Source organism: Plectropomus leopardus, chromosome 3 (genome assembly GCF_026936395.1).
Source record: "Plectropomus leopardus strain MGB_pleo_1.0 chromosome 3, ASM2693639v1, whole genome shotgun sequence".
NCBI classification, from domain to species: Eukaryota; Metazoa; Chordata; class Actinopteri; order Perciformes; family Serranidae; genus Plectropomus; species Plectropomus leopardus.
Window position 1 is genome coordinate 4,864,014 of NC_142178.1, and position 12,235 is coordinate 4,876,248.

Below are 12,235 nucleotides of genomic sequence, written 5' to 3' on the forward strand. Positions count from 1 at the left end.
TTTGTTTACTGAAATTGCTAACAAAAACAAGATCATTCCAATTGTTATTTTTGACTTGCAACAACTTCATTTCAAATTAAGTAAATACAGCTACATTTTGAGTAAACCTATTATTTTAACCCTTTGAAACCTGGAACAAAATTAGTTTTCTTGTGCTGCATTCAAACATCTCTCACATGAATGCATTCAAACCTCTGAAACCTGAGAAAACTGGTTTGATTTTGTCCAGAAACATTGGGAGAAAGCAACAAGCAACTTTACAACACATGGCCCAAAAAATTAGCAAGAAATGAGTAAAACGAAGAAAAAAAACCAAAACATAAAATAAACAAGAAAATGATCCCAAAAATGATAAAAAGATATAATTATAATGACTATAAATATAGTTTTCTAGACATTTTCCTCTAGATTTTGATAATTACCACCTATTTTTAAAAACCCATTGTTAGGTCATCCTCTTCATCAGCTTTTACTAATTTCTTGCGATTTGTGGGACGTTTCATGCCAAGTTATTGATTGCTTTTCCCTCTATGTTTGTGAAAGAAATCTAACCAATTTGCTGAGGGTTAAAAGGATTAATGTAGATCAACTTGACAGATTTTACAGTGTAAAGCCAAAGTGCCACTTACAGGTTCTTGATCTCCACAGCTCCCCTGAAGGCTTTCCTAGGGACCCCCTGGATCTGGTTCTCGCTGAGATCACTGGACAGAGAGAGAGAGAGAGAGAGAGAGAGAGAGAGAGAGAGAGAGAGAGAGAGAAGAAATAAGGTGGCAGAGTTAAGCCAAGCTGTCACAGAGCCACTTGCTTTGCAGTGCAAGTACTTGATGTAATCACCAAAATGCGGCGGGGGGGACTTCAGTTCCAGACAGATCATCTGCGAGATTGAGTTCCCTCGCACACAGAGTACTCCTTCGCCAAATATAATCAGCTGTCCCTATTCATCTCTCAGCAGCACAAAAAAACGCTCTCTCTCCGATAAGTGTCCACGTACCCGGAGCCAATTCAATTGTCTGCTTTGAACATCCATCCAACTCAGGTATAAGACAAGAAGAGAACAGCTCAAACAACCTGTAGGGGGCACTAGTGACCTCCACTTGTGACAGAGCTTCCTGTTCCTCCTCTCATCTCTCCCACTCATCTCGCCCCCGCCACCCCCTTCCCCTCCCTCCCTCCTCTGCTTTTAAGGAGTGAGTGATGGATGTGTGTGTGCGCGCTGGGGTTTACAGAGATTTAATTTTCAGCCACTTTAACTAAGCCGCAGCTTGAAAAACAGCACAAAAAAAAAAGAAAAACACTAAATTTATGGTAGTTGGTGACACACACACACACACACACACACACACACAGATGCAGACATGTGTGCTAATACATGTTCCCCTGACTCACTCACACGAGTACATAAATACACTCCAACACATGAACAGGTGTCTCACATAAACTAAATCTACCGCCCGCAGCCAAGTGAAACGCATGCTATCACTGGTTGGTATAGCAACTTGATTTAGTGAAGGACACACATGCATAGGTGCTGAAGGATGTACACACATATAGTTACATGAAACGAGGTGTAAAGCACGCTCGCACACAAATATAAATGAAGTAATGTAAAGAGGAGGGATGGGAATGAGGTCAGCTGTGCGGAGGATGCAGATGTATTACAAGATGGGAAATGCAGGTAATAAAAAAAAATCAACTTGTATCATCTCATCATCTCAACATCAGAGAACAACTCGGGAAATTGCATACTTAGACATTTTAACCCTTTAAAACCTAAGCAAATTGACTTGATTTCTTTCAAAAACATAAAAAGAGTGCAATGAAGACCTTAAAGACGTAGGCAAACATTATAAAGAAGTTCATTTTTAAAAATTACAGGAAAAATACCTGTAATTAGCACAAAAAAACAGGAATAAAATAAATTAATAAATATAAAAACAATTCTAGGACCACATTTAAATATATAATGGAATGGTTCATGCCATGTTGCAGATTGCCTCTTTCTTTGCCTTTTTCCATGTTTTTGAAAAACATCAAACTAATAAATTTGCTCTTGTTTCAAAGGTTTAAATGCTTGTGAAAGCCGTCTTTCGCAAGTGACGCAACAAAACTGATGCCAGTACATTTTTCAAAGGGTTAATGGGTTTTCAGTGTGTCTGTCGTACGCCGCCAAAGCTCCAGACAGACTATTTGACCTTTCACCGCTGACCCTCCAGCTCTTGACCTCAACGGTGGCACCAAGACCTCCACCGTGCTAATCGGCTAACAGCTAATGCAAAACCAAATTCCTCACATTCCTGCGTGTGTGATCATACGATCATTGCAGCAGGTATCATTCGCTTACTGCTTTTCCACCTGCTGCTTCTATACCTGCAGCTTAAGTCATCATTTGTTGCTAATAATTAAGAAAAACAACAGAGAGGGGGAACTTTGAGTGGTTGTATTATTCATTTTTCAGGATTATCTTTTGTAATGTCCAATTAAAATGACAAAACTAGTAAGTTTATTGCCACAAAAGGTGAAATTGAACGCCTCTTCAGCCTCCAAGCCTGGTCCTTTCTATAACTTTATTTAACCCTTTGAAAACTGGATCGACATAACTTTTCTTTAGCTGTATTTAGAAGTATTTAAACCTTTGAAACCAAAGCAAATGTTGTTTCAATTCTTTTGAAAGCAAAAAAGGCAATGAGCACCTTGCCGAGAGATGTCCCACAAATTGATGGAAATTCACTGATTTAGAGAAAATAATAGAAAAAATATAGATTTATATATACTTAAAAAACATATTTATAATTATCAGAATTATATATTTAAAATTTATTCTAATGGTTTATAATTATTTTTAAGCCCTTTTTTGTCTTCTTTTTTTGTATTTGTTGTGCTAATTATCAGATAATGTTTTTGTACATTTTTACTAATGTCTTCAAATTTTGGGGTCATTTCTTATTAAGTTGCTCATTGCCTTTTTGCTATGTTTTGAGACAAAATCAAGACAATTTGCTCTGGTTTCAAAAGGTTAAGGCGTTTTGCATTATACAAACATACACACACACATACAAACACACTGCACATATACACACGTCACTCCATATTGTACCCAGCACTTATCCCTCCCTGCCTCCATAGGGCTGGATTTTGATTGACAGCTGAAACAGCGGGGGGGGCACAAAGTCACAATGTAAAAAACTTCCTCTGGTAGCTGTAGCTTGTTAGCAAAGGGACAGATGTTTGCAGTGGTAGTGAGGAATAAAGGCCTTACAGTTCTACACCCACTGATCATGACATCTGCAAGGAAATGTTAAAGATGTTTAAACTGCTTCCAAACTAGCTATCAATCCTGTGAAATCTACATAAGCGAGTATACTTTTCCTCTGTGGAGGTTTGTTACTAATAGCAGGCCAAGTTGCAAGATGTTCAAAAACTGGGCTCTTTTGCATCCACGTATTAATCTGGCCATCAGTCAGCATCATAGTCTAATAAAAAACAGTGAAAGTTGATGCTTTCTGCAAATACAATAGAATTAAAACTTATTTTGATTTAAGTATTTTATTTAAAGCTACAGTTGGCAAATTATATAAAATTAATTTCTGTCACATTTGCTGAAACTGTCACTGTATCCTGACAGCAGTACATGAGACAGAATGTCTGTGAAAAAAAACCATGTTCCTTCCCGTTGTAAAGCTTTTAATGATGTTTGCTTGTCCGCCTCGGCTGAAGGAAACAACCAATCAGAGCAGAGGAAACTCTAATGCAGCTATCAATTATGTCAAATGCTGCTCGTGAATTGAGGTCCAACTGTGAAACTAGGCACAGATGTTGATGTCGGTTCTTCCTATCATTGTGAAGCAGAATTCACCAAGCGTTGGATTGTTCACCCACTAATAGGGAACGTGAGCTGGGTTTAGACCGTCATGAGACAGGTTAGATTTTTATTTGATCAGCGCGATCAAATAAAAATCAAGATTCTGTTACTGTGTTGCCTGTTTCTCACCTCAAATGTATTTTTTATTTTTTAGTGTACTGTTTAGCTGTAAAGTGAGAAAGTTTGTGATTGCCGTGTTAAACACAGTCGAGCTAAAACAAAGCACTGCTCACTAGCTGGAGACAACTCTCTCATTTTAAAGCCACTGGGACTAGGAGCAGTACTGGAGTAGGAGAAAAGACATGATTGAAATGTCCTTTGAAACCAATCCTTGAGAACAGGGACGAATTATATATATAAAAAAAAAAAACGTACAAAAAACGCATCAAATCACTTATTTCATTTCTGGGGAGAAACATTTTTTTTAAATTTATATGTATGAAATAACTTTGATTTAAAAAATGTTTTGATATGTTTTCATTTTTTAACTTCTTAACTTTCCCCAGTAAAGACTTCACAACTTCAAGTAATAATGAAATGTGTTAAAAGCCTTTAAAAAATCTAAAACTAACAGGACGAACAAAAAAAGTCAGTGTAAAGCTGTACTGCTATATTCATCTATGTTTTAAAGTATATATATATATATTTAAATGTTGGCCCTTTAAAGATATGCCCTAGATTTTTGTCAACTCCATCAGAATTCTACAAAAACATAATTTAATTGGGCATAAAAGGAGAAAGCCATGCCGCAAGGATTGCTGTTTCACTTTCCAAAAAGTAAGGTTTTTGTCCCAGTTCTCAACAAAAAGAAGTGGTGTACTACAGTGTGGATATAGTGACAGTTTTAGCAAATATGACAGAAAATTGTTTTTATAAAAATTACCAACTATAGCTTTAACCCAAAATGCCAAACATCTTCTGGTTCAAGCCTCTCAAGTGTGAGGCTTTGCTGCTTTTCGCCGTTTTGAATTACGCTGAATCGGACATCTGTGGATTTTGGAGTGAGCAGTCTGATAAAACAAACAAGCCGAAGACATCATCAGAAATCAGAAGTGGCAAAAATAATTCTTACACAGAATTTAAACCTCCAACAAAATCTAAAATCGTCCTCATTATAAGTAAATAAAGTACTTTTAACTAATTTAATTTAAGTTGGACTTCACATATGCACAAGACATCCATGTGCACCTGTACCGGCCTACACACACACACACACACACACACACACACACACACACACACACAGACACAGCAAGTTCGCATCATGTTTCCATGCTCTCTGATGCCGAGATCAATCAACCTGATCCTGGAATGAGACTGTACAAACAGATGTAGATAAAAAAGAGGCTTCACTTTTTGCTGCTTTACACACACAACACAAACATGTGTGTATCTCTCCTCATGTGCGCACACACACACACACACACACACACAAACACACACACAGAGCGGCTGGTCTGAATCAAAAAGAGTGTATCCTGATACTGTTTTTACAGGACCAGAGGGGGTTTGGAAAACAGCCGTGCGCCTTTAACCGCTGGAACTCTAAAACCAAATAAACAGTGCAAAAGTGCTCCTTAACCCTACGCAAACACACACATTCATTCACACACACACACACACACACACACACACACACACACACACACACACACACACACACACACACACACATACACACAGCATAGTGTGCAACCTGCAGTTTGCATCCACTTCATGTGCCTATCGGATGTAGAAATCAGAAAGAACTTGTTAATGTGTCGAATGTGGGGAGCTGACAGCTTGACAGTTTGTGTGTTTTAGGCCGCACACAGACCTCACTGTACACGACAGCACACGGTTAACTAATGTTGGCCAGAGTGTGTTTACACACACACTTAACATGCTCATCTGGGAGCGTACAACTCACTTTTACATTTACAGTAATGCAGCTACGGTAAACACCATATGAAGGTGGGGGGTTAAAGTGTGTGATTGGTACGTGAGGAATGGTGCACAGCTAGGATGCTCAACTTGCTTTGCTTGGGGGCCACTTTTGCAAAATGATAGGATGCCAGGGGCCAGTCGCAGCAGTCCTATATATGCTTCTAGGATTTTAGGATGTTTCTTGGATTTAGAACATTTCTCAGATTTCAGCATGTCTCTATGGTTTTAGGACATTTTATAGGATTTAGCATGGTTCTTGGACTTCAGTAGTTTTGATGATGATGTTAGGACATTTGTCAGATTTTAAGAGGTTTCTCAGGTTTTGGGAAATTTCTTGGATTTTAAGACGTTTCAAGGATTTAGCATGTTTCTAGGACTTCATTTTTTCTTAGATGTTAGAACATTTCACAGATTTTTGTAGAATGTTTGTAGAATTCTGTTGCACTGTTGACATTTCTCTAGTTTTAGGACATTTCTCAGATTTTAGGACATTTCTTGGATTTTGGACATTTCTAGGATTTCAGCATGTTTCTAGGATTTTAGGACGTTTCTAAGATTTTAGGTAATTTCTACAATATCTGGACATTTCTAGGTTTTTTTTTATAGACATTTCTAGTGTCTTAGGACGATTCTAGGATTTTTGGACATTAAGGTCTTAGCTAGTACCTCTGTCGGGTAAGCAAAGAGATCCTTCACTGGCATTTTTTTGATAGACAAGCTCTATTTTGATGCTATTATATGCACATTATGTATACTAAAAGTACTAAAACAATTCCCAGTGTTGAATTACTTTATTTTTATTGTGAATTAGAAAATGGTCAGGGATCCACCTGGTACCCTATCAGGCGTCAGATTTGCCCTGGAGGCTGTAAGTTGAGTATCACAGGTGTACAGTGAATAAGTGTGCGTGTGTGTGTGTGTGTGTCTGACAGACACATTTATCTTGTGATGCACTGAGATGATTGGAAATTGATTTTTCACGTCCCTCTATCCCTCTGTCCCTGTGATCTACGACAAGAGACAGCACACACACACACACACACACACACACACACACACACACACACACACACACACACACGTGAACTGTCACACACATGTGCACACGCACAGTACATGCATACACATGTGATTGGCAGTCTGATTTAGTGAGGGGCTCTTAAAGGAGTGCAGGAGGCCACTCTCAACCCTATTCATCACTCAGACCACCAGACAGAGAGAGAGGGTGAATAGTAAGTTTTCCCCCTACGAGGAAATTGACTTCTCAGGGATTTAGGAGTGGATTTTCTCCCTCAGTTTTGTGCCAAGGCACCTGATTCAATTTCATCTTTAGTTAAATGGTTTGGTAGAAATCCCACCCACAACTTTCCCTCTCTTTCTCTCTTTATTCTCTCCTGGCTTCCTCTCCCCTTCCACCCTCTTTTCTGTCTCTCTTCCTTTTTCTCTGAAATTGGTCTTTTGGACTTCCCCAAAGTTTAACCCCTAACCTCTGCCCTTGTGCCTAAAACCAGGAGGTTACCTTCATTAAAAGAGGCTCCTGCTGAGCCCAGTGTGTGTGTATAAGAGTGCGTGAGTGAGCTTGTGTGTTTTTTTTTAAGGGGCCGGAGGTATTAAATCCGCACAGGAACTATATCACGCTGCTAAGTTAAGAACCCTCTGAAACATGCACACACACACACACACGCACGCTCACACACACACACACACTCTGCTGCTGGAAACTGACAGCTGACAGCACACTGCCATGATGCAAAGATGGAACGCACACTTCACTTCAAGGAATACTTCACCCACAAAATCACCATTTTTATGTACAGTATATCAGTCCATACCATGTTATCTTGAAAACCATAAAGAAAATGTTTTTGTCCCATGGAAATCGCTGATCAGATTGATTGATAAACTGGTAAACCTGAAAGCTTAAAACTTATTTTGCCATAAGCACCAGGTAGCAACTCCATGAAAAGAATTGGTGCCACCTTGGTGTCTGATATGTAGGTATTATTAGATTATTCATTTTAAATCTATGCCTGTAATCCACTCCAGTAAAAACTAAAGAACTTGATTTTAAATGATTTATTTCTTTTAATCTTTTTAAACATTTAGTAACTAATGTAACCTTTTACATCTGATCTCTTTACTCTTTTATTGTAAATCTGTATCCTTTACTTTGTTTGATATTGCGCTTGATAGAGCACTTTGACTTGCCCCGTTGTATGAAATGTGCTATGCAAATAAAACTGCCTTGCCACTTTGTGCTCATTCATTTTAAATGGTAGTACAGCTGGTGACACAATACAGCTGCTGGCATTGAACTGTATTTATATTCATTTTGTCAGACAAGTTTGCAATCAGAAAATTGTGATAAAACTGTGAAGTTGCCTTGGTAAACAGGTAGCATTTATAAACAAATAACTTTTTTAAAAAAACAACTGTTTAGCTTTCTGATAACAGAAACAGAAAAATGTGTGAATGGAAACTTAGAGAAACTCATTACAAGAACGGACAGAAAAAAGATTTAACCAGCTGAGACTGCAAAATTTGGCTGTGTCTCTGGCAGATGTTGGTTGTGATGCACAATTTTGTTTTTTTGCAGAGTAAAAGAGGAAGAAGACAAGGGGATTTGGCAGTTTTCATATTGCTTTGATTGATATCTTTATGAAATTGTCCTAAAAAACTAAATCATGGACACACAAATTTAGTCCAGATCGTGTGGACAAAATCTTTCTCTTAATCTCCTGACCTTCCTCTTTGTCCGTTTTACTCACCTCTGGTGGCCTTGGATGTGTGTGTGTGTGTGTGTGTGTGTGTGTGTGTGTGTGTGTGTGTGTGTGTGTGTGTGTGTGTGTGCGTGACAGAGTCAGGTCTCCAGTGTTAAGAGCTTAGCGCTGCTTTTCTAAAGGGTCTTTTCAGAGTGAGAGGGGCTTTTGACGCCCTGCGTGTCTAAGAAGACCTGGGCATGAAAGAGCAGCACTCAATTCTCACACATGCACCCCTCATCCTTCCCCTCCTCTGCGCTCTTTCTCTCTCACACTGGACACACACACACACACTTACCGATATACAGTTTCTAAACTTCTTTTGTACGTGCCCTATACTGCCATGAGATTGTTCCCAGGTCTGACAAAATGAGAGTTCCCGTGGATCGATATATATGAGTGTGTGTGTGTATGTGTTTGTGTGTGTGTGTGTATGTGTATGTGTGTGTGGCAGGGTATGGGCCAGAGTTGGCAGAGCAGTAAACTAATCATCTTGTTCAAATCCCTTTTGGAGACCTTAATCCTATTAAGTATAAGAATGTGTGAATGGGCAGAGGGAGCTGGAAAGAGTCAAAAAGGAGGAGAGAAGTGAGGACGAGATGAACAGAGTGAGAAAATGTGAATGCAGAAGATAAGACTTCATGAGAGAAGGAAACGAGCTCTGGGTTTTGGTCGAGGGGTGTATGGGACAGCGTGGTCCTAGAGGAAGATTGAAATGAGACTGTGTGTGTGCGTGTGTGTGTGTGGTGATCTCTCCAGCTAATTCAGGGAGCCACGCCATGAAGTGGACCCCCAAAGATCACACTTCTGTGAGCAATTAGGAGGAGAAAGACTCCCAAAGAAAAGAGAGGAGATGAGGGGGGGGGCAAAGGAGAGGGAGGAGAGGAGGCTTGCCGAAGACAATGCGGAGGATTAGCGAACTCACTGGGGCAGCACTGGCACCTGGGAATATGCAGGAATGCGATGGTGCATCCTGGCAAATCCTGCAGACCTTTTTTTTTTTTAACCGTGCACAACATAATGTCTCTTACTATTTGTTCTTTTTAAGAGACTGAGTTATTATGCAGAATCACACGCACCCTCCCACGCAGACAGCCTCGTCTTTCACTCGCTCTCTTCTAAACTAATATTGACTTTGCTGGTGAATGACAGATCTGCAGTCTTCCTCCCGCTCTCCCTCCTCATTGTCTGTTTCCTTTATTCCTCATCACGCCTCGCACACATACTTTAAATGCCAGGTAAGAGGGTTGCTATGGTTACTGGACCAGGGTGGACACCTAGGGGACACTTTGACTTGACAGAGAGGATGTCCCCTGTGTCTGCATGCCTTGGCAATGTGCCAGAAAAGGTGTGTGTGTGTGTGTGTGTGTGTGTGTGTGTGTGTGTTTGTGTGTGTGTGTGTGTGTGTTTTCTCCTTGCTGTTATTGCATTACAGCAGTTTACAGAAGCACTTGTGCCAACAGCTGTGTGCTTTTTCTTCTCGCTGCTTTGCTAAGGAGTTTTATTTTCCTTCCTTCACACTCTGAATACAGACGGGAACGCCAGGATGATTGCCTGGTAAGAAATGCTACATTCTGCCTACTGATTTCCGACATAAATAGCTCCCGCTCTCTCCATTCAACCACCAATCGTTTTGTAGTGAGCTCTTAACAAAGCCAGCTGTAAGCCGCTCGCCAAACTTGTTACGCCGGCGTCTTGTTGCTGAGGCAACGGCAACAGACACTTCTTATCACGTCTATGGCGAGATTAACAAAGCTGAAAAAATAAAGATCATGCACGGTGTGTGTGTATGTGTGTACGTGTAAAAGCAGACTGATTACGTTGCTTTCCAACCCAGGAACGGATTAGTCAGCGGTCTGAGACCATGACATCATCAGAAATGTTTACACGTGTAATTATAGACAAGTGAGGAATACATCTGTTGCACACACACACACACACAGAGGAGAACTGGACGGTGGCTTGCAGTAATACAGTAATTGCATATGAGGAGAGCTGAGAAGCACTCAGTAATGGGGGCATGGTTTCCCCTCTAAACATCTGTTGATGATATTTAGATTTTAGAGCTGCATCAACAGAAAGGTCCGTCACGCTGTGCACCTGTGCTCCTCTGACTCACATGTTAGAAAACACTGCTCTTCGTGTCTTTTCTGCAGAATATTTTTGAGAGGGGAGCAGGTAAAACTGAATGCTACAGTTGTGGGACACATTTTTGTCCCACACATACACAGCAGCTGAGTGATAAAATACTGATTCTCTTGTAGCTCTGTGTGACACGTGCAACTAGGCAGCCGACTGGATTATCAGTCTGCAGGTACGTGCAGACCCTCTCAGCGTTGAACAGGAATTGGCCAGAGCTCTTCATCATGAGAGAAAAAACACAGGATGAAAGACAGTTACTGTGTAGAGCAAGTATACACACATTTATGTGAACAAAAGCATCTGCTAGCAATGATTTTACAGTACTAGAGTGGGATTATGTAAGCCTCAGCCATTCTGTTTCCAATCCGATCCCTGCTTACATGCTGCGTGTGTACCATATGATGTGTGTGTATACTGTTATGTGAGCGATGGACCTTTTCTGATAAAGAGGAGAGTGCTTTGTGTGATTTGTCTGATAATGCAGATGGAATAAATGCACTTTTTGGTGCTGTAACATTCCGCATGTGTTGTGTTTTTATTAAGGGCCTATACACATAGCACAATTTTTGTCCCCTCAAATACATTTTTATCTAAAAAGCGTTCCAAAACGCCTATCCTTCAGGGTATAACAACTGGGCCCTTAGACAGAAAAAGTTCAACTTTTGGAACAAAGCAGCGCACGCCACATATCACGTGATGAGAAACAACCTGTTACAAGGTGGGTTTCCTTTACAGATGTGTGCAAAAACAAAATATTTTCAAAATGTCTATAAAACACAATTGCGAGATGACTGTGTTTCCGCTGAGTGATGTTATGTGACTTATGTGACTTTATTACTATTGCAGCCACCGCTTTAGCCGTCATTATTTCCAATCCAAGGTCACGTAGGCGTGTTACGTGAGCGATAATGGAAAGGTAAGCCCTTATACATGGGAGCGGCCACGTATGAGGGATTTCTGGGAGGTGATAGTCCACGATTTCACAGAGGAACTGTGAATTCTTCCAGGTGATCCGCTCAACTTTTGAAGAGTTATGTGATGCAAAAACAGCTTTTGTAGCTCCTGCTGCATCATGAGGGATCCAGTTCCTACTGACAAGCACATAGCCATAGCACCATGTGACATAGAAAAGCTAAAAGAAAAAAAGTGTTTCCATTGCAGTTTTGTGAAATATGAGTTTTTCAAATCACCTGAAATACCACCTAATGCAAGCATAAAAAACCTTTTTGCAATAAATGAGAGTTTTTTTCAGAATGTACATGTTTCCATTCAGAGTGTTTTATATTTGCAGTTTCCTTCTAGCATTCTCACCTGATGTCATCCCGTGGCGTTCCACGTGTGCATGGTAGCTGTCTCATTGTTGTGTACTATTGACAAGTTTGGGATGAGAATGAGCTGGATTTTCTTCACCCTCTGGTCAAAATATGGTCACTACTGCCTCCAAAAATCCAAGATGCCGAAATGCCAAATCAAGCATTTAAAAAGTTTTTTCATTTAAAAACAGTCAACAAAATAATGGTTGACATAACGGTGGCTACATCCATTATTT

The 12,235-nt window shown here is 40.1% G+C and overlaps 1 protein-coding gene across 11 annotated transcripts in view; it reads right to left on the bottom strand.

Moving 5' to 3' along the window:
* The window catches only part of slit2 (slit homolog 2 (Drosophila)), a 129,432-nt gene that overhangs the window by 49,623 nt on the left and 67,574 nt on the right, over positions 1–12,235 (bottom strand). For all 11 annotated transcript variants that reach the window (XM_088075403.1, XM_088075400.1, XM_042484929.2 and 8 more), the window contains exon 5: positions 630–701. In XM_088075403.1, coding sequence (XP_087931529.1) covers positions 630–701 — 72 coding nt within the window. The remainder of the gene's footprint in view (positions 1–629; positions 702–12,235) is intronic.